The sequence below is a fragment of the Arachis hypogaea genome, chromosome 6, assembly GCF_003086295.3.
Source record: "Arachis hypogaea cultivar Tifrunner chromosome 6, arahy.Tifrunner.gnm2.J5K5, whole genome shotgun sequence".
Taxonomy (NCBI): Eukaryota; Viridiplantae; Streptophyta; class Magnoliopsida; order Fabales; family Fabaceae; genus Arachis; species Arachis hypogaea.
Genome location: NC_092041.1, coordinates 8,452,107 through 8,479,448, shown reverse-complemented (window position 1 = coordinate 8,479,448; position 27,342 = coordinate 8,452,107). Strand labels below are relative to the sequence as shown.

The 27,342-nt window shown below is 33.9% G+C and overlaps 4 protein-coding genes and 1 non-coding gene across 14 annotated transcripts; 4 read left to right on the top strand and 1 right to left on the bottom strand.

Annotated features, from left to right (window-relative positions):
• The first annotated feature begins 7,984 nt into the window (after window positions 1-7,984).
• LOC112695818 (uncharacterized) lies at window positions 7,985-11,921 on the top strand. Of its 9 annotated transcripts, none has more exons than XR_011862119.1 (14): window positions 7,985-8,183; window positions 8,286-8,316; window positions 8,408-8,496; window positions 8,605-8,644; window positions 8,738-8,787; window positions 8,866-8,988; window positions 9,130-9,295; window positions 9,863-10,134; window positions 10,218-10,355; window positions 10,437-10,570; window positions 10,662-10,759; window positions 10,946-11,050; window positions 11,292-11,398; window positions 11,613-11,921. XR_011862119.1 is itself a non-coding variant. In XM_072196635.1 (14 exons), the coding sequence occupies exons 1-14, from the start codon at window positions 8,160-8,162 to the stop codon at window positions 11,671-11,673; spliced, it is 1,425 nt and encodes a 474-aa protein (XP_072052736.1). In that variant the 5' UTR covers window positions 7,985-8,159; the 3' UTR covers window positions 11,674-11,921. The 9 variants fall into 9 exon arrangements, 5 of the variants coding, with proteins under 5 accessions (XP_072052736.1, XP_072052737.1, XP_072052738.1 ...); XR_011862120.1 differs by having other exon boundaries at window positions 10,657-10,759; window positions 10,946-11,037; XR_011862121.1 differs by having other exon boundaries at window positions 10,657-10,759.
• Window positions 11,703-14,022, bottom strand: LOC112695820 (MATH domain and coiled-coil domain-containing protein At3g58360). The gene is made up of 6 exons (XM_025748313.3): window positions 13,886-14,022; window positions 13,326-13,440; window positions 13,007-13,176; window positions 12,644-12,923; window positions 12,216-12,379; window positions 11,703-12,117 (listed from the first exon to the last, which is right to left on the bottom strand). The coding sequence occupies exons 1-6, from the start codon at window positions 13,947-13,949 to the stop codon at window positions 11,948-11,950; spliced, it is 963 nt and encodes a 320-aa protein (XP_025604098.1). The 5' UTR covers window positions 13,950-14,022; the 3' UTR covers window positions 11,703-11,947.
• Window positions 14,023-14,917: 895 nt separating this feature from the next.
• On the top strand, window positions 14,918-14,989 carry TRNAD-GUC (transfer RNA aspartic acid (anticodon GUC)). Its single transcript has one exon. It is a non-coding gene; the product is annotated as a tRNA-Asp (tRNA).
• A 195-nt stretch (window positions 14,990-15,184) lies between these two features.
• LOC112695817 (dephospho-CoA kinase) lies at window positions 15,185-18,487 on the top strand. Of its 2 annotated transcripts, none has more exons than XM_025748304.3 (4): window positions 15,185-15,617; window positions 16,890-17,373; window positions 17,475-17,620; window positions 17,903-18,487. In XM_025748304.3, exons 2-4 carry the CDS (start codon window positions 17,266-17,268, stop codon window positions 18,339-18,341), a joined length of 693 nt encoding a protein of 230 aa, XP_025604089.1. In that variant the 5' UTR covers window positions 15,185-15,617; window positions 16,890-17,265; the 3' UTR covers window positions 18,342-18,487. The 2 variants fall into 2 exon arrangements, with proteins under 2 accessions (XP_025604089.1, XP_025604090.1); XM_025748305.3 differs by having other exon boundaries at window positions 15,196-15,617; window positions 16,996-17,373.
• Window positions 18,488-18,632: 145 nt separating this feature from the next.
• LOC112695816 (uncharacterized) lies at window positions 18,633-22,756 on the top strand. Its single transcript, XM_025748303.3, has 4 exons — window positions 18,633-19,628; window positions 21,191-21,292; window positions 21,422-21,497; window positions 21,613-22,756. Exons 2-4 carry the CDS (start codon window positions 21,221-21,223, stop codon window positions 22,440-22,442), a joined length of 978 nt encoding a protein of 325 aa, XP_025604088.1. The 5' UTR covers window positions 18,633-19,628; window positions 21,191-21,220; the 3' UTR covers window positions 22,443-22,756.
• Window positions 22,757-27,342: the final 4,586 nt, after the last annotated feature.

Below are 27,342 nucleotides of genomic sequence, written 5' to 3'. Positions count from 1 at the left end.
ATGGGTTAGCAGAATTACTTATTAAACGCCTCTAATTAATTGCTAGACCTTTACCTATGAGAACAAATATCCCAACCTCGGTTTGGGGGCATGCTATTTTACATGCCGCATCACTTATTCGTTTGAGGCCAACGAGTTACCATCAGTTCTCTCCTATGTAATTAGCTTTTGGCCAGCAGCCAAATATTTCCCATTTAAGAATATTCGGATGTGCGATATATGTTCCTATTACACCACCTAATCGCACCAAAATGGGACCCCAAAGAAAATTGGGGATATATGTTGGATATGATTCTCCCTCTATAGTGAGGTATCTTGAAATAAAAACTGGAGATGTATTTAAAGCCTGGTTTGCGGATTGCCATTTTGATGAATCAAAATTTTCAACATTAGGGGGAGAGAATAAGCTTCCTGAAAAGGAACTTAATTGGAATGCATCATCGTTGATGCATTTAGATCCTCGATCAGGGCTATATGAACTAAAAGTTTGAAATATTATACATTTGCAAAGAATAGCAAATGAATTGCCTGATGCATTTTCCAATACAAAGAGGATAACCAAATCTTATATACCAGCAGAAAATACCCAAATTCGAATTGATGTTCCAGTAGGACAAGTAGCCACTGAAGCAAATTCACGCCAAAAGTGTGGCAGGCCTGTCGGTTCCAAAGACAAAAATCCTAAAAAAAAAGAGGTAAATACAATTCCTATTGAAAAAGACATAGTAAAGACACCTGCATTTGTCCAAAATTCTGATATAATTTTAACGACCAGAAGATGTTCAGGTACCTAGAAATTGTGAAAATGACGAGATCTCGATAAATTATGTCTTTACAGGAGAGAAATGGGATCGATATAAGACAATTGTCAATAAAATATTTTCATATAATGTGGCATTAAATATCATGCATGAAAGGAAGGATCTTGAGCCAAGATCAGTCGAAGAATGTCGATAAAGAAATGATTGGCCAAAACAGAAAGAAGCCATGAAGGTTGAGTTAGACTCACTTGTAAAACGTGAAGTCTTTGGACCTGTAGTCCGTACACCAGAAGATGTAAAACCTGTTGGATACCGGTGGGTATTTGTGAGAAAACGAAATGAGAAAATGAAGTTGTGCGCTATAAAGCCCGACTTGTGGCACAAGGTTTTTCACAAAGGCCCGATATAGATTATGAAGAAACGTATTTCTCTGTAGTGGATGCGATAACATTGCGTTATTTAGTCAGTTTATCTGCATATCATAAACTGCATATGCATTTAATAGATGTGGTAACAGCCTATTTATACAGCTCATTAGATCCGGATATCTATATAAAAGTCCCTAAAGAACTAAAGATGTCTAAACCATCCAATGAATATTCACAAGGGTTATACTTAGCCAATTACAAAGATCTTTATATGGTCTGGAGCAATCTGGACGAATGTGGTATAATTGTCTTACTGAGTATCTGGCCAAAAATGGATTCAAGAATGATGATATATGTCCATATGTTTTCATAAAGAAATCTGTATCTGGATTCATTATAATTGTTGTGTACGTTGATGATTTAAATATCTGGAACTTCTGAAGAGATTCCAATGATTATAAAAACTCTAAAAGAAGAGTTTGAGGTGAAAGATCTTGGAAGGACTAAGTTTTGTCTCAACCTGCAGATCGAGCATATAAAAAATGGGATCTTTATTCATCAAATAACATACACAGAGAAGATCTTGAAGAGATTTTATATGGATAAGTCACATCCATTAAGTACCCCAATGATCGTAAGATCTTTGGATGTGAAAAATGATCAATTATGTCCTAAAGAAGAAAATGAAGATATCCTTGGTCCTGAAGTACCATATCTTAGTGCCATTGGAGCGCTAATGTATATCTTGCTAATAATACACGACCCAATATATCATTTGCTGTGAATTTACTAGCAAGATATAGTTCCTCTCAAATCAGAAGACATTGGAGTGGAATCAAACAAATCTTTCGATATCTTCATGGAACCGTTGATATGGGACTGTGCTTATCCCTATGGATCCAAGTCATAACTAGTTGGCTATGCAGATGCTGGATACTTGTCTGATCCACATAAAGGGAGATCTAAAACAGGATTCCTGTTCATATATGGTGGTACAGCTATATCATGGAGGTCCACGAAACAGATGATAGCAGCAACCTCCTCTAATCATGCTGAAATACTAGTGATTCATGAAGCTAGTCATGAATGTTTTTGGCTGAGGAGCCTGATTCAATATATTCTGTCATCATGTGAATTGATTGGTCATAAGATAGCTCCAACTGTCCTGTTTGAAGATAATATAACATGCATTGCTAAACTTAAAGGCGGATACATCAAAGGTAATAGAACAAAGTATATTTCTCCCAAATTCTTCTTCACTCATGATCTTCAAAATCAAGGGACAATTGATATCCAACAGATCCGCTCAAGTGATAATCTGACAGATTTATTTACAAAGTCACTCCCAAAATTCTCCTTTGAAAGATTGGTGCAAGAGATTGGGATGCGCCGATTTCGAGATATTAAATGATGTCGAAAAGAGATGGAGACTGTACTTTTTTTTTCTTAGTCAGGTTTTTTTTCTATTGGCTTTTTCTTGACAAGGTTTTTAATGAGGTAGTCTCCATCACAAAGAATATTGTACTCTTTTTCCTTCACTAAAGTTTTTCCCATTGCGTTTTCTTTAGTAAGGTTTTAATGAGGCATATTCATAATGGTCATCCAAGAGGGAGTGTTACAATGGATGACCAGCAACCCTTTATCTAATTAAAATGTGCTTTGGATAATACAAACCTTTAATGTAGAAGGTGCCATCCTTTCCAAAGCTTGAAAAAGTTAATCTTATACAGCTATAAATAAGGCTTCATAGCCTTACGTACAAGGCACAGCAACAAGCAATAATAAAATAAATGCTCTCTCTCTCTCTTTCTTACACTACAAAGCACTTCTTCTCTTCATATACTACTAATATAATATTAATATATTATTATCTTTATAGTAGTATAACAATATTGGTAAATACTTATATTAGTATTTTTCTATTTATACTTTATTTTATTACCTCTTCCTTATTTATTTTATAACATCAAGTACTTTTTTCCATTACTAACGGGTTGGGTCTAAATTAAAACTGTTCTTTATTCTTTTTTCTTATTAATATTATCCTCAACGTTACAAAATGTTATAAAATTATTATTTTCTTAATTCTTATACCAAAATACCTTTCTTCATCATCATTCTCCCTCCACTTTCTTTGTTCCATTGTTCACCTTACCTCTACCACTTCCACTACCACCTACATTACTATAGCTTAATCCACTGTTGCCGCTAGTTCATCGGATAGAGAAAGAGAGAGAGAGAGAGAGAGAGAGAGAGAGAGAGAGATGTGATGCAAACAAAGAAAGGGGTTGATGCTGTTGGGTTGTCGCTGCCACTGAGTCACCATTGTCACTAGATCGTCGCTGGTTCATCAGAGAGAGAGAGAGAGAGAGAGAGAGAGAGAGAATGGAAGGAGGAGGGGATGCTACTGCAGGGTCGCCGCTGCTACCATTGGGTCACCACTGGTTCATCGAGGAGAGAGAGAGAGAGGTGATACAAAGGGAGGGAGAGGTTGTTGTTGCTGGGTTGCCGCTACGCCTTTTCTCACCAGCGACACCTTCTTCTTCCTTTTCTTCTTCTCGCTGGTAATGTATGTGGTAGTGGAGGTGGTGGGGAAAAGATGATGATGGTGAGTATTTTGATCCAATACTTAAGGAAATTATGCTTTTTAATAACTTTTTGTAACATTGAAAAAGATATTAATAAAAAAAACCGGGGACGATTTTGATTTTGACTCAAAAAGTTAGGGATGAAAAAAGTACTTAACCCTTTTCGAGGAAAAAATCCCTTCATAGAAAAGATTATGCGGGCTAGAGTTCTTAGGAATTTCAAAAGTCCCGACATATACCTTTATGATGGCACAACCATCCCAAGACATCATTTCAACAATTTCAAAAACCGGATGTACCTTGTCGATGCGTCTGATGCAATTCGTTGTAAGGCTTTTCTGACAACTTTAATCAAAGCAGCGATAAAGTGGTCTCAGCTGATTTTTAAAGAACACAAGGTTGGAAAAGAGAGCGTTCAACTCTCACCAAGTTCCCAAGACTCAAGTATCATTTGATTTTTCCAAAACAAGCTCAAGCTTATCTCAAAAGGGATAAGATTCAGGCGCGTAAGGAATAAAAATTAGAAAGATACTAGAATCATTTAAGAAGAACTCTGGGATAGAATTTTAATATAGGTTACAAAAGAAAGGCTAGATCGAGTCGCGAAGATTTGTTGGCACACACTCTTTCTCACGTAAAACTTCTTGCCATCGTCTTTCTTTTCTACTAACATAACCGGCACTCACCACAGGGAAATACTTGGCCGAACAGATTTCTCTTCCAGTACCCTCCTTCAACTAAATCCTAAGTTCTGCTGATTCTAACGGTGTTAACTTATATAATGCAATAAAAACTGGTCCATCTCTTGGGACTAAGTTTATTACAAGTTTCATCTCTTTTTACGATAGAAATTCTGGTACATCTTCATGGAATACTTCAGAAAACTCTCTCGTATTCAGAATTTGATCAAAACCTTGCTCGCTACCTAACCAATTAGCAATTAAAAGATAAACCCTTGTCATTACTCTACACTACATTTTACCATTACTGAATTGGAATAAAATTCCGCGTAATTATCAGCACTCATGATCCCTTAGATGTAACTTAAAGTGCCCGACCTAAAGGGGAATGAGCTCTCAAGGTCGTGGCACGCATGTAACTTAGAGGTATTATAGTTAGAAAGTGCACCTTGCTCCCTATAGTACTCTTTTTTCTAACTTTATGGTTTTTTTTTTCCGATAAGGATTTTTCTGAAGGAGATTTTAATGAGGCACTATAGCGAGTGCTAAGGGTAATAAAAATCCTTAGTATCAAGAAAACTTATGTAAATAATTTTTTCTTAATGATAGTTCATTTTTCCTATTGATTTTCCCATTAAAACGCATTAATTTAAACTCCAAAACCCACGAAAATTATTGCCCGACTTAAGTGGTCGGCAAGATAAAGCGACTGGAACAAAATAGTGTAACAAGTTATGTAAGCAGTTCGGAGTCTGACCTCAAAAGAGTTGGGTCTAAAACGAAATGAAAAAGTAACTTAGTAAGCCCAATTACTTAAAGTTTGAGTTAAAAAAACCAAGGAAAAACAATATTTACATGAAAAAGGACCAAAATAACCAACTTACTCTGCCGACATCTTTTTCAACTTAGCAAAAATAGCACCAAAAGTTATCAAAGTGACTTAATGAAAATTTCTACTTGAGTCACAAAAAACTAACAACTATACCAACTAATAAAGGATAATTAATGAAGCAATTATTCATGCAAAAGCCACTATTAAAATAGTGGAGAAAGATTTTTTAAACAGCAAGATTAAAGTTGTTTATTAAAAGACCCACATGTTAGGTCATCCAAATACTTAAAAAATAAAAACCAAAGAGGAGGGATCTGCTCATTCGAAGTCATGTTAGAAGTATTTTCGGATCGCATAGAGGAGATCGAAAGAGTTTCAGGCTGAGAAAGGATGGGCTCATCTTCCAATCGGGTCGAAAAAGTGTGGAGAGGTTCCGTCAACTCGGACTTCTCATGGGTTCGGGTCGGGCATGGGAGTTTCTTCATTGTCTTCAGGCACGGGGACAATCTTCCCGTCAACTACAATATTATCGGGGCTAATAAGAGAGAGATCCACCTTGAGAGCTACAATTCAGAATTGAGCCTTCAGATTCTCACCTATGTCGTCTGTTTCTTGAACTATAGTTTCCTCCAGATCCGCATATTTCCCCTTGACTTAGCGACCTCATCCACCAAATCAAGTTTCTCCCCGAAGACCCTGGTATAGCGCTTTTCAGCCTTCTTTTTTAGGCCATCCACCATGATACATGCAACCTCAGATTGCTTCACCTTCTCCCGAACTTTGGAGAGGTCAAATATCAGAATTTCATTCTCGTTCTCCAACTCCAATTTGGATTCCCTCAAATATGCCACCTCAACCTTTAAGTCGAGCAGAGAACACTGGGTAGCACATAGGGGAATCTCCTCAAGTTGCTTCAACAAAGCATAACACACTCTCGCCGTCCTAATTCTACCCCGAGCTAAGATTTGAAGATGGTGTTTTACAGAAACATCATCCATATTGATAAAACTATGTGAAAAGATGTATTTTTTGCAAAATGCCACCGCATTAAAATCCTATCATAAATGCCTGCTGATTCAGCAGTCTTGCATTTTTTAGGTTTTGGCTCGAGATTGAGAGGTGAAAAAGAAATTATTTGATTACCAGAATTGGAAGGAGGAAGAGTAGGGTCAGAAACAATTTTTATAGAGGCTGAGGCGCCCGAGTCCGACTAGGAGGGGGAGGGAAGGTCACCAGATCCACTAACCTCTTTTAGCTGTATGTTTCGTGCAACAATATTCTTCTTGGCAGAAGAAGAGTTTTCATAGCGGCCGACTTGAGAGCCATTTTTTCTACACGACATCAAAGTCGAGTTATATTAACCACCAAAACAAATTAACAAAGCCATATCTACAAAATAAAAAGGAGGCTACTTAGTAGAGGTGTTCATGGGGCGGGTGAAACCGGGTTTGATGTGACTCAAACCCGGTCCGAAATATATACCGGGCCTATTTGTTAAACCCAAAATCGGCCCTAGATCTGATGAAACCTATACACTTTCGGACTACGATTATACCGGGTAAAAACCGGACCGTTAACATGACATTACCTTGATGCCTTATTGTAAGCTAGCATGTGAAAATATCCAAATTTCCAAGACTCCAACCATTATTTGACATAGTAAAATTCACTTAGAAAAATATAACAAGAACCAACCATTCTCTAAAATTAAAGCATAACCATAATCAATACTAATTTTGTCTAATAACACCAAATATTTAAATCAATACAAATAACACAATATTATGTATTAGCCAAAAGTCTTATATATTTTAAATATAAAACATTAACTTATAGTCTTATAATGACTAATAACACAAAATATTAAGGTCTACAGTATTTAAATTCCACATAAGAATAGCCATCATCCGCCACTAATAACACAATATTAATTGTGTATGATGACCGGGCCACCGGATCGAGTTCGGATTGCTCGAGCGTTGGCCCGGACCCGACCCGAAATAATGACCGGGTCTATTTTTGAGACCTTTACCCGGCCCTAAGCCCGGTAAAATCACACCAAATCAACCCCTAAAGTGTTCAGGATCGGGTTGGATCTTCTAGCCAGGTTGGGGCATGCACACTCCTACTACCTAGCTCAGATTGAAGTTGGCTTGGATATCTTAGAAATTTTTTGGTGTTCAAATTAATAGCTCGGTCCCAACACTCTTGGAACAAGGCGATTACACTCTCATCAACTTCATCTAAACCGTCCAAATTATATTTAACAACTACAGTATGCTCTTCCCAATACAAAAAAAAGGACTTCATTGCTCTCGTTAAGAAAAAAAGGTCGAGAATCTTTGACAATACACATATTAGAGAAATAACTTTTAAAATTATAAAAAAAATAATAAAAAATGACCAAAAAAAGAGACCTAACCATATTTCTTGGAACTAAAAATTTGATAAATATCCTAATTAAAATTTGATCTTTATTTTTTTTATTTTTAAAATTTTATTTTTCTTTTATAATAATAATAAAAACTTAAAAAGATAAATTCCTAAATTTTTTAATTTATGATAAATAAATATTTAATTATTTAAAAATATAAAAATTGTATTTCACATTTTAAAATGTGAGATATTTAAATTCGTCTAAAATATTAACTATATTATGTATACAATAAAATCAGCTATTAATATAAAATATATACTAGAATATAAATTTTATATTAAATATAAGTTAAATAATATTGTATTTAAACAAATATACAGGGACCAATATTAGTGACGAAATAGGTGAAGAAAATAGAAATAGGATTTTTGCCAAAATTTGCTAGCAGACATGTGGTATTGCCATTGAAACCTCCATCTTCCTTAATTGACTTACTGGGTCTGAAACTGAAACAAACACCATCTTCGGAAAGCTGTTTCAGCTCGCAGCTCAAATGTGGCGCCAAAATATACTCCGTGTAATTTCCCTCTCAAACATTCCTTGCATATTTTTTTCCAATTCACTTAACTAGGTTCAGCTTAATGCTTACTTGCTTAGAACAAATTCATTCATTTTACAGCACAATCACGACTCAGATCAAAGCATTTCCGGTAACTAGTAGCTTCTGCAATCACGAATCCGTGCTTTATTATTATTATTAGAGTAAAATTGCGAATCACTTTCTTCTTCCTTAATTCGCAGATGACGACGTAGATGAGCCAGACGACGCTTGTCCAAACGACGTCGTTTCGGTAAAAACCTTAAAAGCCTCTGCCGCTGCCTCCAGCAAGGTTCACTCGTTAATCCCCACACTCTCCCTTATTCACTCTCAATATCTCATGTCTATTTCGAAATATACAAACTATTTACTATTTATTTGTTTATTTTTATGATGATAGGAAGAACTGCCTCTTCCAGTGCGGTTGGATTTTCTAAAAGGTGCCTCGGTTATCTTAATTGTTGATATTGCATTATGTTTGACTATTAATAATTAGTATTTGTGTGAGTTTTAATTATTATTAGTTGTCACAGGAATCTCGAATCAAAATTTGGCTGGGACAAGCAGCAGTTTGTCAATTAAGGCATGTCTTGATAAATTTTTGGAGATTCCATTACTTTTTCGATTATTTGTTATGTGAAACTAATATTGTCGTGATCAGGAACCAACAGATACACCTCTCGAAGATGAGGTTGAAATGCCCGAATTCAACGAGGGTGACAGCAGTAGCATATTGGGGGAGGTAGCTGCCAATTCAAGTGACGAAGAAGTAATTCAGGATGAGGTACTTGTTGAAGTTAGTACAGAAGAACATTTTGTTTGTGATCTTATAGCCATTTGTTTTGTTAATTTCTCCAGCTCTGTACTTTTGTTGTTAATTATCCTCTACTAGTAATCAATATCATCTTTTATTTTTACTATAAAGGGTAACACTGTCCTGTTGATTAGAGAGCTTCGCAAGTATGGTCCTCAATTCATCAGACACAAACAAGTTCGAGTTTCTAATGAAAGATCTGAAGCATTATTACCTTCCAAAGAAAGTTCTTCATGCTCAGCATTACACGCTTCCACCTCCAGAGCAAACCGATCTGGTACCTACTCGGAAGTAAATAGAAGTTTCTCCATTATAGTTAACGGAAATTTCCTAAGGAATCTGAAAATTGTTGTTAGAGAAGTATTTTGTCGAGCTGATGTGCTTTTTAGATTTCTTTGGAATCTTGTGTCATCCCAATGCTGATTGCAGCAGTTGCAGCCAAAATAATTCAGTATTTATTTATAGGGTTCGTGCTATACGGTTGCATATGATGATTAGTAAAATAATTTCCGCACAGAAATGGAGTAAAGTCTTTCTTATTGAAGTTGAATTTTGGGTCTATTCTCCTAGTAGTAATTGATGAGGCAATTGTGTTTCAAACATTTAGACGAAGAAATAATTGATCAAAATCTGAAGTGTTACTAATATGGGCTGTGGTCTACTGCTTTTCCCAACAATAATTTTGCTACATATCAGTTTTTGGGTTATCTTTTTTCCTCCCTTTGCTGTTGGGAAAATTCCTAATATTATTAGAAAAATTCCAAAAAGTACCCTTTTCCAGTGCATAAACATTTACTTCAAGCTTTGAAAGTTAAGTATTTTGTCAAATTGATAACCACTGCAGGTGTTTGGAGCAAAGCTAAGTCAAGAATTTCAATGTCATCGTTGTCACACAAATGTGGGAATTTGGGTCCTTCAATGTCTGATAGATTGCCTGAAAAGAAAGCTGATGGACCTTGGGCTTCTGCAACCTTGGACAGTAATCATACTGAAGATAATGATGGTGTGGAATTAAGTTCAGATACTGAGCCGGCTGAAACAGAAGCCATTGCACCAGGACCTAACCTACCCTCAATGGCTGATCTATTTGAAAATCTCCAAGACAAAACACATCTAGTGAGTGTATATTTTGAAAATCTTTCCCTTGTTATTTTGGCCTATCTAATTTCCGTAAGGCCTTTCCTGTGTCTACGTTTCAGTATTTTCCACATGGTCAAACCAGAGGAAAAATAGGGCACACTGTTCAGAAGAGGAGTAGATCCGACCTGCCGGATATGATTGCTGACAGCGAAGACTCCCCTGATCTCGTGGATAGTGGATCATCAAGTGACAATGAGGTGCGTATTTGCAAAGTTTGTTTTGTTACAGTTATTACATATTTTAGTATCTTATCATAACTAGCTATACATCTTTTACAGGAGAGCAATCAACATATGAGGATTACTTTCTATGGAAAGAAAACACAGACCATGGCAGATCGATTTCAGGAAGCTTTGGGGACTTCATCTGTTATTGCTGAAGGGACTCATGTTGGTGTACATAATTCATCGAGGTATGAAGTGGTAGTTTCTTTTTATTTCCATGCAGTTAAGAAAAGTGAATTTGATGAATATAATGCTTTGTTATGTTGCTGAATAGCGCAGAGCTGGAATATTTGGAAAGCTGCAGCAGGTCATGCAGACAGAGAAAGAAAGAGATTTGGACTTTTGGAAAAAGCTACAATCTGGAGCTAGACCAGCTAGTAAAACTTTTGCTTTTACTCCGTCTGCCTTTTTCATTATTGTCTAAGTAACACATCATAAAAACTTCTGTCATATTGAAACCATTGTTACTTAGTCTCTCTCCCCCTTGTTGGGGAGGGCCAGTACATAGACACAGAGATAAATGCATGGGTTATATACTCTTTTAAAAAAAAAAACATTTGCAGGTGAACTTGGCTGCTTTGATGTGAAAATCATTTCAAGATACTTGGATGGAAAGCTGACTGTTTGTCATTGTTCATTTGGCAAGTTCACAGAGGTTAAAAACATAAGTTAAATGAGTTCACCTTTTTCTGCTTGTCATTGTTTTATTATGTTTATTTTTGCTAATGATGTCTGCGTTTTGTTGGGGGGTTGGGGACCCCTTGGTTCTCATAAAATGCTAGCTCATATATGTTCTTTGGCTCTACATTCTACTCTGAATTTGAGAAGATTGATTTTCCTGAAGTGCGACACATGCTACATGTAAGGTATACTCAGTTATTGATTGAAGGTGTTTTGATGCATTTGCAGCATTTTCCATCAACAAATAACAGAGAAAGCATCATCATCTTTAGTCCAAGGGTTTGTGACAATGTTGACCTTGAAGTTGGGAACTTGATCCGTATTCATCCGCCATGGTAAGAATGTATATATATTTTTTAAAAAGAATTACTTACAGTTGTTTAACTGAGCCAAGTATAGTTGTCAGTTGTGTAATTGTGTTAATGGCCTACTGGGTAAATCCTGAAATCCTGAATATTTTATTATATGCACTTTTCTGGGACTTCAGCTTGATACGAAGTGCAAATGTTCTTGCTTTCCTTATCTCTCTTGGTTTTCATTCTTGGACAGGAAGGAGATTCAGGTGGGAAATGACCGTATGATATTGTGCACATATTTCTCCCAAATTTAACCCATTTCAGTTTCTTTGGCGTGATAATGGAATGCATTTGATGCAAATTGCATTATAGTTATGGTACATAAATATTGTCCAATATCTTGTATGTTGTATCTAGCTGTGTGAAATATTCATTAGCAAATTTTTCAAATGCTAATTTGGAAGGAATCTTGTTCTATTAGTGTTCCTAGACATGCTACACATTCTTCCTTTCATTCATTTATTTGAGACAAATCAATGAATATCAACTATTACATTACTAAGTGCACGATATGCTGCACACTTCATATCATATTATAATACCAGTTAGAGGATTGATTAAGCCAAGAACTCTGAATTCAGCTTCAAGAATGCAGCTATCACCCACCAAGAATCCACTACTTGGGTCTTTAAATTTAGCCAATGCTACAAGCTGTCTGGAGCCCCATGCTGCACTCGAGTGAGAGAACTTACAACAAGCTGTCATACAAATAAGTAAGCTCAAGTTCAGAAGATGTTGAAAGTTAAAAATGTCTCAAATGCTCATGTATGAGCTTGTAAGGTAAACATGGCATCACCTTTTGCTTCAGCATGGTGCCCACCAATTTGGTCTTTTGCACGCACAGTGTAATCCATAAGCAATTTAGCATTGGGTGGGAGAGTTGATGTGTCTAATGCTAAAAACATTGAAATGCTATTGCCCTTACCCTCAAGTGTTCCATTCGGGTATACACGAATCTTCCTTGAGAGTAAAAACCAGGCTAGTCATAGAACAAAATTTATAGTCTTAGAATAATGATACATATACACCAAACTAACTCACACCATCACTATTTGATTGGATATGTTGGCATGGTCCATCTTTAGGTGAACACCACATCACGTTCAATCATAATGAGATGTGAGTTAGTTTGGTGTATATGAAAAATGAGTATCTAAATATTTCTCATAATCTTTTTTATATGCTTTAATGAAATGGTTAGGACTTGATAGTATTTTCATGTACCATTTATAGTCTCCGGCGAGAAACGGCGGGGACTCGTACTTGTCTAGATTTGCCAAGGAATAGTTGTTGAACTTCCAACTATGGGAAAGAGTAGCAGGTTCTTTTATCATTGATAAACAATCTCCTTTGTTTGTGGTCTTGACAACGAAAACCTCAGCTCCAAAAACACAGGTATCTTCAATCAAGTATCCGTTTGAAGAATCGTAAAATGTGTGAAGGTCAATAAATTTTGCAATACCCCATTCTGTTTTCAGGACATGGAAACGCCTAGTGCTTGCATCTGTATGCAGTTAATTTCATTAAGCAATTATTAATTTATTATACACTTCATATTTTCTCATAATAATAAAACTAACTTTGTACCTTGTGTTGTGACATACTCGTCCTCGTGGAAATTATAGAGAGAAAAGTTGACAATGGCGTTAACCTCCCAATCAAGAGGTAACGAACTTGGATCTGTAAGCGCCAAGTAAATGGAAACATGGCCTTCCCCTGCTCTCCTTTTGTTCCCGGTGGGGTATATTGAGAGACTCCTATAACCACATCCATTAAAATTAAATTGAATACATACAACTTTGTATAAAGCATGAATATTTTAGTGTTTGTGAGCTAATTCAGAAGTTTACTAAATATTAATTAAGGTGCATCAACTTGTGCATGAACAAAATAAAAGCATGTGTACCATTTACAATCCCCAGCTTCAAATTCTTCTGAGGTTACTTTTTCTATTGAGGCCTTCGCAAGCAATGAGAAGGATTTGACCTCGAACGAATATTGACTTGGTGGAGATTTTCTTCCTAAAAAGATGTCACCAAACAGTTCAATATAGACAGAGAAATGTTTATTATTATTATTATTATTACGTTCCGAGCCGATTCACCACTATACTTAATGACAGATTAATATAGAATATGATGATTAGCCATGTTTGAATAATGCCTAGTCATGTAGAAAACAGTAGAAATGATGTCTATTAAACAGCTTCATATTTATGTCCCAATATATTTGAAAAATATTATTTATACATTAAAATCGGTTATCATCATATATTTATGTATAAATATACGTGTAATTTAATTTTAGTATGTATTTTATATTAGTAATTGATTTTAATGTACATCTAACAAAGTTGGCATTTATTAATTCCCATCCTTCTATTTCAAAGAAACTACAAACGACAAAAGAAAAAGAAATAGCACAAGCTATCATATACGAAGGGAATGAGATAAAAGAAAACAATACCTCTCATGTGTCTGATGGATAACACTGGATTATCAGGTGGCATGTCCATGAGTGACGAGGACATTTTTTTATCGTTGGATAATTAAGGACTAAATAGCAAGGATGTTTTTTATTTGGCTTTTAAGGTTCTTCTCAAATATTCTAATCGGCTCAATACAATTTATTAAGGAAAGGATTGTGTGAGAATATGTACTTGGCAATGCCAAAGATGAGGCTTTAAGGCATGGTTTCATTTGGAAAAAAGGTTCTTTAATTTGTTCGATACTTCAAATATGGAATCAATTTGATTTTATTATTATTTTTAACCAAAAAAGTTAATTTATTTTGACTAAGCTGTCGAAAAGGTTTACACATACAGACGCACAAAAAAATAAATTTATTTTGACTCAGCTGCCAAAAAAGTTTACACAAACATGGAGGCACGTACACACGCAAGTGTATATAATATATGAATTTGGATCTTTTAAAGTTTAAATTTTATTTTAAAGAGTAAAGTGTAATATTTTATTCTTGAATAGTTTCTCTTTCATATTTATTCTTGATTCTATTTATAAAATTAATGGTGAGAGATCACGTTTTACTCTATAAAGTAAAATTCAAACTTTAGAGGATCCAAATCCATAATATATATATAAGGTGAGTCACAACACACAAGTATTTTTAACTATATGTAGTGTAATTAATACTACGTTAAGATAAAACTCACTTATGCATATTAAGTATTTATCAAGGTGGCTATTTGTTTTTATGTAAAAATAATAATTAAGATGTTAATATGTATTATATTAAACAGTTTAATGAAGAATAAGCATAGAAAATTAGATTTTAATTAGTCAACTTTTTTGTTGTTGTTGTAAATTTCCTTTTTAACTTTTATTTTTTTGGAAAGTTTAGTATGTATAACTAGAATTTAGATTTTATAATTCAAAATATAGGATTTAAAATAAAAAAAAGTTGGCTGGAAATCTTGTAGGCTTCATGTGTCCCTTGATTGTGCATTAAATTTAATAATATCAGAAAGACAAACATCAAGTCGTTGTAGTATAGTGGTGAGTATTTCCGCCTGTCACGCGGACGACCCGGGTTCGATCCCCGGCAACGGCGTTTTTTTTTTTTTGGTCGTGAGCCGATTACTATTTTTGGTCAACGAGCCCATTACTTCAAAACAATTTAAGGTTCCTTTTCTTTCGGGCTCCAGCTCGTCTCAGTGCCAAAAATATATTAACATGTGTCAGTCTGATACAAAATAAAATCAAGCCCAAAAAAAGAAAATAAAAATATAATAAGACAAAAAAAAAAGAAACTTCTCTGCATTGAACAAAAAAGGAAAACTCTTGCAGACTGTGCTAACCAATGTTCTGAAAAAGTTGCACGTCTGTTGGATGAGAGACTGCTGCCGCCGTCCATCGCACTCAAGAACTTCCGTCTTCGTGCTCTCGGGCCTCTCGCCGGATCCTCCACGTCGGGTGCTCGCATCTCGCCGTTCTCCTCTGTGCTCGGCTGCTCGCGCCTCCCTCCGCCAGTGAGTGCTCGAGCTGTGCGTGTTGGTTGCTGCTCGTCGTCCGTGGTTGTCTCTGCTCGATTCTGCCTCCCAGTCTCACTCGAGTCTCGTCTCAGTCACTGGCATCTCGTGGTTCGTCTGTCTCGTCGCCGGCGGCAGAAGCAACTCGTGGTGTTGTCTCTTGCTTCGTCGCCTTCCGTGGGGTGGTCGCCGACTCGCCGTCGACCGTTGGTGAGTCCCTGCACCATCGCTTCCCTGTTCTCTCTTTTCAGATTTCCCTTCTCCCTGTATTTTTGCATGTTGCTGAATTGCTAATGAAATTTGCCTTGTTGCTAATCTAAATGTTGCTGTAAATCGGGACTTTACTTGGATTTGTTAAATTTGTTGCTGTAACTTGAATTTGTTCCTGAATTTGTTGCTTCCCAGTCACAGAATCAGAACAGAATACTCAGTCAGTGCTTGGTTGATTGGTTTTGGTTACTGATTGTATTTGATGATAAATTTTAAATTGATAACTTTTAAATTTTAAATTTGCACTGCGTGTTACTGATTCACTGTTCCTTCAGTACTTTTTGTTGTTGTTAATCATTGTGATGAGCTTTATTAAAATTGGGTTGAAAACTGTTGAATCTTTTTTCATTTTTCATTGTTCTTAACTTCTGTTCTTATTAAAAAATTTGCAATTGGTGATCTTTTGATTTATTATATGCTTCATGTTTTTAATTTCACTCTGCTTCTAGGCTTTGAAATCAGTTTATGATAACTGTGATGCAATTATTTAGTTGGATAACTGATGTGATTATTGAGTTCAAGAGATTGAGTTTTTGATTTGCAAGGTGATTTTTGGTTGATTTTTTATTTAATTTGGTAATGGTGTTTATGATTGGGGTTATCTGGTTTTCATTCTTTTTGAATTTGGTAATAGTGTGATTACTTGTTGCTGTTTGTAATGTTTGTTGCTGAATGATGATTGTTCTTTCTTGCCTCTGTTTAGTAATGTTTATTGAAATTTTGTACTTTTTCAATGCATATTTTTATGTGTTATTTGTCAAAGTCATGTCAAAGCCATGCAAATTTATTCATTTCCTCCTACTTCAAACTGCTTATGCTGCTTCTCACTATTTCTGGTGTGTAACTTGTATACTTCTGCATGATTCTCTTTTGATTCCACACAAAGTTGATGGAAAAAACTGATTTTGTTATCTAGGGTAATCTTATTCTGTTTCTGTCTATGTTTTCTTGCTAATGGAACATTCTAGTCTAGTTGTTTAGTGATCAGAATGTTATTCCTTCTTAGCTTCATGGAATGAAAGAGAAACTACATTGCATCCTCAGAGGAATCAAAAGCCATTAATTAATTTATATATTATTCATTTTAGTTTTATGATTCTATCAATTTGGTTGTGTACTTATTCTTCTTATTCAGCATAGGAATTTAAGCATTTTATTTTTCTGATATTTCAAAACTGTGTTTTTCTCTGAGACATTTATAATTTTATACAGACAAGTGGTTCTGATTTTGGAATCAACTATGGACAAATAGCCAACAATCTTCCCTCTCCATCACGTGTTGCTGTTCTAAAACGGTTCTTCCCTCTCCATCTTGCAGACTGTGCTAACTGCTAACAGTGAAGCTCCGACGGACAAAGTCATCATCGCCGGCTCAGTTGGTCGCCATTCGTCGCAACGGATTGGCGAGGCTGATCTAACGTCATCTGAAACAGATGCAGATTTGAAGCACAGAACCAGGTCGCGAAATTCGGGTTGGATCTGCGGGTTGGACGCGTACGGTTCGGATAAAATCAGTTCAATTCTATTCCGCTCATACATTCCAAACACCCTGGGAGGAATTGAATTGAATTGAATATCATCAAAGGAAATGAGGATAGTTGGGTTGACCGGCGGAATCGCATCTGGGAAGAGCACCGTTTCCAATCTCTTCAAGTCCCATGGGGTTCCTGTTGTTGACGCTGATGTCGTCGCTCGTGTACGTTATTTTCTTCTTCTTGTGATGTGTGTGTATTTGTTGGGGTTTTGCTTTTAAACTGAATATAATTCTCAAGTTCAGTGAATGTTTGGAATTCGCAGGATGCTTTGAAGAAAGGTAGCGGTGGATGGAAAAAAGTTGTTGCAGATTTTGGGGAGGAAATCCTCCTTGAAAATGGAGAAGTCAATAGACCCATGCTTGGCCAGATTGTTTTCTCCGATCCTGATAAGCGCCAATTTCTGAATCGGTTATCAAATCTTACTCTTTTTCTCTTCATTTACATGAAATTTCTTAACAATTTTGCATATGTGGATTGCTCAAATCTACTTCTTTTAGTATTTATTTCTACGTGCTCTTATCCTAGATTTTTGGTCAATTCTCTGTCTACGGTTAGAGTAGGCTAAAGTTGAAGACTTAATAATTCTTAACCCATAGCTAGTATTTTTAATTCAATCATTCCTAAAATGCATCATTTTTGGAATTAGATTGTTGATTTTTTTTTTGAATTTTCGTTGTGATCATGTTTTAGATTACTGGCTCCCCATATATCTTCTGGAATCTTTTGGGAAGTGGTGAAGCTTTGGCTTAAGGGGTATAAGGTTATTGTTCTTGATGTCCCATTGTTGTTTGAGGCTAAGATGGACAAGTTCACAAAGCCAATTATAGTTGTGTGGGTTGATCCTGAAACACAGATAAAGAGACTCATGGGGAGAGACAAATCAAGTGAGGAGGATGCTGGGAACAGGATCAATGCTCAAATGCCACTTGATGTGAAGAGGAATAAAGCAGATGTAGTGATAGATAACACTGGATCACTTGATGATTTGAATGAACAGTTTCAGAAGGTTCTGATTGAAGTGTCAAAACCCTTGACATGGACTCAGTTTTGGCTTTCAAGGAATGGAGCCTTGATCATACTTGCTTCAGTCACTTCGGGTGTTGTTTTGTGTATAAAAGCACTTTCATAGTCACTTGTGTTCTTCGGAAGGTTAAATTTGAATTTGTTATTTTTAGCATTTTAAAAGATGAATTTGTGTTCTAATTCATAATTATGATGAGGTTGACCAGTGTTTTAACATTGATATTAATGAGAAGGTAGATCTTGGATGTGAAATATGAAACATTCGTAATTGAAGCCATTTTACCTTTTGCTAAAGCCTGCCTGAACCACTAGCTTATAGAAAGTGGAAGATAACTACGTTTCCATTAAGATATCATCGTGTGTTGATATAGATGTTTTTGTTCTCATGTTTAATTTTATGGCTATACTAAACTATTTTGCCAAAAGACTGCATATCCCCTAATATTATATTAGTTTTAAGTGGAGTCCTACACATTAGTGATGATCCATAGCTCTTTTTGCTAGATACACTAGTAATAGTTTTTTGCAAATTTAAGTTTCACTTTTTTATTTCTTTGGCAACCGTGCATAAACCAGCTAGCTAGCTTCTGGCATGAATAGGTTACTTAATTTTTCCTATATGCCAATATGGCATGGGAGATATCATTTCATATTGTTCATTCTTTTTGCCCTTAAAGGAGTTGATGTAGATTGGACCCACATTCTTCACCATCAAACCTTGTGTCTTGTACTGTTTGGCACAGCATAGATCTAAGGCATCTGTTCTAATCTTAAGCTTAAAACTAACTAACTTGGAGTGGAATCTTCTAGAGATGCCAGATATTCTTGTATGTAACTAACAATTGACATACTGCTCAATACATATAACTAATTACCTGACACGATATTAAGTGTTAGTGAATGGTATATCAATTGTTTGTTAACTTTCTCTACTTGGAATATTTTTTCTTGATAGGGATAAAATTTTACTCATAACATCCGTTTATGGTGTGCTGAAGTGAAACCTTTCTGTTGTGGTCCATTGGTTATACTTTTTTTGTTTGGAAATTAGAGAACTAACTTCTTTTGGTCTAGTAGATATAAGATTAAAAGCAAATCCCTCTACTGTCTTGGTTACTTGAATATTAGAACACACTCTTTTGCTAACCTTACAATGATGAGTAGTTTACTAGTTTGTTGCAGTTGCTGTAGTTTGTGATTATGTTTTATAAATTGTTTACTCAATATACTTGATGACCTAGTCAGAGCCAACTGTTTTGCAGAGTTGCAGAGTTGTCAAAGTCTTTCCACTTGCATATTGTTTTGTTTTGCAGAAAATGTTGAAAAGATAATTAATTAAACAAAAAATGTAGAGGAAATGAAAAATCAAGCATGTCTTGCCAAAATATGAGAGGTGAATATAGCTCACATCTTCTTACACTGAGAGAAAATCATTTGCCTTCTTTCTCTGACTGATATGAAGATTAGTTCTCATTGTACAAATGTTGCATCACTTATAAATTTAAGATGTACAACGTAATATCAACTTATATTTTATTTACGGATTTAGTTCATAATTGCATTTAGAACACCCTTTTTATATTGGAAAATCATAATTTTCAGGATATGAATTAACAAAATCCTTCTTTAGAGTTCATGCATTCTAAACTATTAATGTTTAGGATGGAAATGTACAGATAGTCAAGGCTGACTCTCTGGGAAATTGGGACCATTCTACTGGTTGAAGATTGGCTCACTTATTGTTTGTGAAAATCGTGCATTTTATTTGTTGAAATGTTGTAAAAGAGATAGGATCATGATAGCATGGATTGGTTGTGTGATAAATGGCCCCTGAAAATCTGCACTGAAAGTACTACAACTTATTGGTTCATCAGAATTTATTTAAAAAATCTATAAACATTAGTTGGGGACATCATTCATGATTCATCGAAAGGCTGCCCCTTCATAAATACCTCATATTTAAAATATGCATCTATCGGTTATTAACCCCTCACTACTCATCACTCAAGTACCACTGTAAAACTGTAAACTACCAACAAGAATATGAGCATGCTATAAAGAAAGCTGTACCATTTTGTCATGGATTCCCTCCAATCTTCAATGGCTTTGATCATTATAACACATGTTGTATCAAGATATTTGCATATCCACCATCATTATATTCATTCATCCTTTTCATAAGATTATTATTAGTATATATGCTGATCAAAAGCCTATGCAAAAGTATCTAATGATAACTCCTTCAGCATTTATATATTGTTATTATATTATGCCACAGATTTGGTTCATAAAATTAAAGCCCACCTGATTAGCAAATACTTGTAACCTGAGTTATTAGGTTAGCATCATGAATTTATGGTTGATGGACCCTAATAATCATATGATATCATATGGGGGGTTGTATTCAGTGGAAGCTCTGCAATCATAGTCAGAAAAAAAATGAGTGGTGATGAAGGCCTTAAAACCATCTGATATGACAGATAATAAGATTTCACAAAAATTTTCATTTTATGCAAATGAATTCTCTATGCTACTCCACAATCACATATACCTGTTTTTTGACATTCTAAGAAAACATAAAAACATGAAAACAGAATCACATATTTTAAAGTGATCATGATTAATTACCTTAATCCTATCAGAAAGATCTTTATTATTCTTTATGTAATTATATAGAAGATTATATTCAACCTCTCTGATGGTAGTATGTATATTACTTTAACCATGCACATGGCTTGGCACATGCTACCCCAACAAAAATATAAGCTCATGGTCACGTGAGTTTGCTTATGTGTCATGAGGATGCTGCTGAATGCTTAATGGAATGTGTGACGTGGCATCCACACCTAATGAGTGATATGATTTCTTATTTTCTTATATGGTGCCATCTATTATTTTTCTCTTATTTAACTCCACTCTTACTCAATATCTTCCTTGCTCTTCTTGGTCCCTTAGCTTGGTTTCCACTCCAACCAGAACTCTCAAATGGAAGCAGCTAAGCCACCATCTGAAGAAAAAACTCATCATCCTGCAGCTGGAGAAATTCTCAAGTACCAGGTATATACACTATATATATATATATATATATATATATATATATATATATATCAAGTTCATGTTCACGTTTTCAATTTGCATGTGTAATACATGCAGTAATATTCAATCATTTTGGCTCTATTTGTTCAGAGATGGGTTCTGAGAGTCTTCATCCACTGTGATGGCTGCAAAAAGAAGGTTAAGAAAGTTCTCCAGGGAATTGATGGTATCCATTATTTTTTATTCTCTTTGTTCATGCAAGTCTTGGATGATGATGATATTCATTATAATAACAACAACAACAACAACAACTAACTATTCATATATATATTATTAATTAGGGGTTTATACAACTGAGGTTGATTCTAGGGAGCACAAGGTTACAGTAACCGGTAACGTGGAGGCTGATACTCTGATCAAGAGGCTTCTAAAAACAGGTAAATATGCAGAACTTTTGCCAGAAAAACAGCCACCACCTGCTGAGAAGAACCATAACAAAAAGAAGTCTGGGAAATCCAAGGGGGGTGGTGGTGGTGGTGGTGGTGAAGGTGATGATGTTAACAATGATGAGAAGAAGAATAATGAACCGGCTGGCGGGGATGTTGGTTCCAAAGAGGGTAGTGCTGATGGTGATGAAGGTTCAGACAAAGATGATGAATGTGATGAGGAAGAGGGTGCTACAGCTACTGCTGGTGGTGAAGGTGGTAATAAAAAGAAGAAAAAGAAAAAGAAGAAGAAGAACAACAACAATAATGGTGATGGTTCTGCTGCTCCTCCCGGAGGAGGAGAAGCAAATAGTAAAGTTGATGATGGTGGTGATGCAACATCACCACCAGCAGCAGAAGCTGTTTCTGCAAAACCAGTTGCATCTTCTTTGCCTCATCAACAACCAGTAATTCAAAATGCATATCCATATCCATATCCTCCACCACCACAAATGTACTATTCACCACCTTCTCTACCACCAGCACCAGCATATGGATTAAGCTATAACACAGCTTATCCTCTATCAAGTGCTTCATACTATGTTGGATCTCCTATCATGCCCATGCATCATGCATATGCTACTACATACCCTCACCTCCCACCACCACCACCCTCTGATCCTATCAGCCACTATGTTGATGATGATCATCAGGATCAATATCAAGGTGGATGCTCCATCATGTGACAAGATATATTACTTAATTAGTGAGGGATGGATCTGAACATGTTGTTCTAGTTATTAGTTAGTGTAATAATTTTTATTTTTAGTGCTGAATACCCTGAGAAATGGAAGAAGTTGGGGGGTTAAATTTTGTAATATTCTCTACCAGAGTAGAAATTAACTAGATGGGTAAAAACAAAGTTTTCTAGTAATTGAGTCGACACCATTACATGACATGAAAAAAACTGTAAGTCGACTTAATGTACAACATAAAATTGAGTATAAATGAATATAAATAACACTTTGTCAAAATAAGAGGAGGCTTTGACAAAATCAAATTGTTGTTTTGTTTAACTTAGTAGCTAATTTTACGGCTTGAAACTGTGACTCTGAGGTCTAAAAGAAGAGGAAAGTCATGCTAAAAGCATTGCTTTTGGGTTTGATGAAGGGAAGGCCAATGCAATAGCTTTAATTTGCCATTCTCTGTAATATGTAGGACATGAAATCTTCCTTTCCCTTCTCTATCTTATGTGTAAAGTATATTTTTTTTTTTTGGTTGTACTAACTTGTCTTTTTCTTTTCCTCTCTTCCCATCTTGATTGCTAGTTAGTAGTTACAAGCTGGCAACTACTATAACTGATTTTTGCTTATTTTCTCATGCATGTGAGTTTACTTGCTTGCTATGTAAAGTAACTTGGGATCTTTAGTCTTTACCCTTGCAAGTTATTGAAGAGTGAACAGTGTGTATATAAATTACTTGCTATGGAAAATGCATGATCGTCTTTTGGAAAGTGATCATGCTATGTATCTCTTTTGATTAAATAATTTGCTCTTTTATGTCATAGAAAGCTTGTTTTGTTGTAGTTGTTGCTAGCTATGCCTACTACCTTTTATTTCATAGGGACCAATATCATGCTTCAATTAATTACTAGCTTTTCTTTTTAATTTTCCTTTTCTTTTTGCTACTAGCTTATTAGGCAAAAACCCATGTTTTTTGTATTTTATGTGTACGTGTGCAGACTTTAATTTCGTGGGAGAGAGTGAGAGACCACAAATTCAGAATCGGTACCATCAATTTGCAAATTAAATAAATGAAAATTATCATCAATTTGCATATTAAATAAAATAAAAATTACGTTAAGGTAGGCCATTTCATTAAGTGAGATGAAAACAACAAGTTAAGAGAAGTGGAACTTTTATGATTGCGCTTATCCTCACTTTACAAACCCAACTGGATATTCAAAGTAAGTATTTTCATACATGATGCTTAAAAAATGTTATTTCAATTTAAGGGTTGCAAAAACTGTGGGGAGTTGAATCCTATTTTGTATATGTAATTATTAATTGATCAATGATAAATTTTTAAACAGAATTTTGATTAGTGACAAATTAATTCTTGATGTATCGGATTAAAATATATTGTAAAAAATAAAAAAAGTTTATAAATATTTAATTATTTAGTATTTTTTATTAGTAGATCTCAGAAGATGAGGAGCGATTGGTTAAGGGGATTAAGATTGAGATTGAGACTGGCGGACTGAGATTTAATATTGTGTTAGGTAGATAGAGATTAAAACTTAAATTTTAATTTTCATTCCCAAAATTTCAGTCTCTTTAGTACTTTCAAAAAAAATGAACACATGTAACTAAAATGACTGAAATTTTAATAATATTTTTTTTATCAAAAATATCTTCATTTAACTTTTTAAATTCTAAATCCACTTCTCAATTTTTATATTTATTTTAATATAATACTAAAACATAATTCAATTTAATATATTTTACACAAAATACAATACAAAAATTTAATTTAATTTCAATCTCTCAATCTCTAACTTTCAATTTCAATTTCTTAATCTCAATCTCTTTTTAAAAGGTTGTGTGCATGCAATATCATTATTAGATGTAATATCATTTCTGTTTCTAATTTTGTGTATAGTGATATTTAGTCAGCATGTCACGATATCTTCAGCATTAAGCAATAAGCATTTAAAATGAATGTCCAAAAACAGTTAATTATCCTTATAAGTTATAAAGTTTTCTAATTTTCTTTGGCAATTTGGATCCCCACAAATTTCCTTCTTATCTTCCCAAAAAGTTCTAGAAAGCCCCATGGAGTGATGGGTTAATGAAAGACTTAATTGGACATAATTGGATCAAATAAAGAAAGATTTAATTGGATACAATAATAATTATAATACAGAATCAATAATGAGTGGGTTAAATTTGTTTGGATTGAATATATCATAATATCATTATATCAAAAATTATTCTTTTTATATGTAGACTTACGATATGGACTGTGTATGATTTCTTGGTCCCTCTTGCCAGACAATAATGATTTATTTCGAATCTATGGAATGCCCCATTTTCATCCTCTCCAAAATCTTCATTCAGCTTTATCTTCAATCATGGAGGATTTACTTTGCAGCATTTAAAAGTTTCAAGAATTAAAATGAAAAAAAAACATTATTGATGATTAGATTGGATGTTTTCTCGTGTAAAGAAAAATGAAAAGTCTTAATCATATATTTGCTTTTTATTTAAAAAACTCAAATCTATTTGTTACTATATATGATACCAAAGAATTATCATCTAGATGCTCCTATATGCAATGCTGACATCATTATGACTTCTTAATTACTACTATTTAGTTTGGTTTTTTAACGGTTCTCCCGTTATGAAGAGTGAATACTTGATACTAATAATTTAAAAATGACTTGGTTATTTTTGTTAATTTTTTTATAAGGTTAATTGATTCTAAAGATTTTTCTTTTAAATGAACCTATAATATACGGACACTGACATAGACACGGGACACGCTGACACGCGAATTTTAAAATTTTATATTATACAAGGACACAATATATATAAAATACAGAATATTTTTTTGATAAATTATAATGATATTTTAAAATTTTATTGAAATTAAAATATAAATATAAATTTTTAATTATTTTTAATGTCTTGTTTTAATTATATTAAGTATTTAAAATATTTTTTATTTTAAAAATATATGTTAAGAATAAGACGAATAAAATACACAGACACGTGATGATATTTAGATGTGTTCATGCGTGTCTAAAATTTTTTTTATTTTTTATTAAAATGACATTGTGTCCAAAATGTATCCGACACGCAGATACGACAACCGAACAAAGTGTCTTGTTGATAGAAATGAACCCCTTAACAACACATATGAAAAAATAATAATCTCTAGAATAAAAAAGACAAAGAAAAAAAATGTAAAAGTAATTTCTTAAATGCAATAATGCCCCTAAAGGCCTAAAGAGATAACGATAGTCCACCTAAATCACCTTTCACCAACTGCAGCGACAGTACTCTTCAATAAATAAATAAAATTACATTAAAAGTAAAACAGTACAATAATGGAATATCAAAGACATGAAGATAAATTACCTTATCTAATTATGTGTGATTAAATGAAGACAAAAAGAAAATTAGTATGTTTAGTTAGAAGTTAACTAGTGCTATATATGTTTAACCGTTTATTATTCTTGTCAAAGGAACCTCTATGCCATTTCTAAATGGTTATAATAATTATACATTTTTCGATGTGTCTAGCTTCCAAAGATGATATTATTACAAGCTAAGGTGGTCTAATTTGATGAATTCAACGAAAATGATTATGAGTTTGAATTCGGGTGAGTTAGCTTCAACTTTGTGCGGTGGGTCTATTAGGCTATTCCCATTCTCATCATGACCTCCTTTTCTTTTCTTTTTTTTCCTTCCATTCTCAAAAATCAATACAAGAGATCATGCATGAAATTTTTTGCTTTTATCTGTTCACCTATTATTTATTGTCTTTTTTTTTTATTTAAATCCTCAACATTTCGAATTTTATTTTAAAGAATAAAATATAATCTTTTATTATTTATTTTATTGATGAAATTAAAAAAATATAAAAAAATTATTCAAAAATAAAAGATGATATTTTATTCTTTTAAATAAAATTTTAAAATTAAAAAAATTTATTTTTTTCCCTGTAGTATGACCCGGTCAAAGTAGTCAAACTCTCGATGAATTTATGTATTCAGTGTGTGATACAACAGAAAATACATAGTTTGACGATAACATGTTAGAATTAAACACAAATAGCTTCTGCAACTTCAAAAGCCACCTTTATATTATTATGTATAAAAAATAAAAATTATATTGTGCAACATTATATTACTATGAAGTATGAGTTAATAATGTTAGTGCCGGGAAAATAGTCAACATATTATTGAAATATTCTTCACCTAAGATATGGACGAAGTTGACAGACACACAGATCTAAAATTTTTATAAAATATAGAAATGTAATATATATATAATATAAAATATTTTTTAGATAAATTATAATAATATTTTAGTAATTTATTGATATTAAAATATAAATTAATTTTTTAATTATTTAAAAAAAAAATTTTAATTATATAAAATATTTAAAATATATTTTGTTTTAATAATTAATAATATATATTATTTTTAAACTTATTTTAATAATACATGTTAAAAATAAGATTGAACACGTTGACATATAATGATATTTAATTGTGTCTAAACATATTTGAAATTTTTTTTTATTAAGATATAATAACACGTGTCAAATAAATATTGACGTATGTCGTGTTTGAAATATGTTCAAACACAGAAACAAGACAATAAAAAAACGTGTCTGTGCTTTATATAGTTCTTCACACAATCTCAATAGCTTTTTTTTTAAAGTACATCTCTATATGTTAGGCAATGAATTACTATAACTCTATAGTAAATAAATTTGTATAGAATAATGTTTGATACATCAGCTTCAATCCCTAATTTCATTCCAAAGGAAGTTTTTTTTTTTTTTAAAGATAGATTGAATAGCTTTTAATTTTAGACATTACATCGCAGCACCCCTATTTAGGTATACACACAA

Bases quoted from the DNA above. Each gene is read 5' to 3' on its own strand.
- LOC112695818 (XM_072196635.1), top strand. From the start codon at position 8,160: ATGTGGCGCCAAAATATACTCCGT. The intron at 8,184-8,285 runs GTAATTTCCCTC...TTCATTTTACAG, and splicing joins GGCGCCAAAATATACTCCGT to CACAATCACGACTCAGATCA. The intron at 9,296-9,862 runs GTACCTACTCGG...TAACCACTGCAG, and splicing joins CTCCAGAGCAAACCGATCTG to GTGTTTGGAGCAAAGCTAAG.
- LOC112695820 (XM_025748313.3), bottom strand. From the start codon at position 13,949: ATGTCCTCGTCACTCATGGACATGCCACCTGATAATCCAGTGTTATCC. The intron at 13,177-13,325 runs GTACACATGCTT...ATGTGGTTATAG, and splicing joins GAAGCTGGGGATTGTAAATG to GAGTCTCTCAATATACCCCA. The intron at 12,118-12,215 runs GTGATGCCATGT...TTTGTATGACAG, and splicing joins GCACCATGCTGAAGCAAAAG to CTTGTTGTAAGTTCTCTCAC.
- LOC112695817 (XM_025748304.3), top strand. From the start codon at position 17,266: ATGAGGATAGTTGGGTTGACCGGCGGAATCGCATCTGGGAAGAGCACC. The intron at 17,374-17,474 runs GTACGTTATTTT...TGGAATTCGCAG, and splicing joins ACGCTGATGTCGTCGCTCGT to GATGCTTTGAAGAAAGGTAG. The intron at 17,621-17,902 runs GTTATCAAATCT...ATCATGTTTTAG, and splicing joins AAGCGCCAATTTCTGAATCG to ATTACTGGCTCCCCATATAT.
- LOC112695816 (XM_025748303.3), top strand. From the start codon at position 21,221: ATGGAAGCAGCTAAGCCACCATCTGAAGAAAAAACTCATCATCCTGCA. The intron at 21,293-21,421 runs GTATATACACTA...CTATTTGTTCAG, and splicing joins GAGAAATTCTCAAGTACCAG to AGATGGGTTCTGAGAGTCTT. The intron at 21,498-21,612 runs GTATCCATTATT...ATTATTAATTAG, and splicing joins AGTTCTCCAGGGAATTGATG to GGGTTTATACAACTGAGGTT.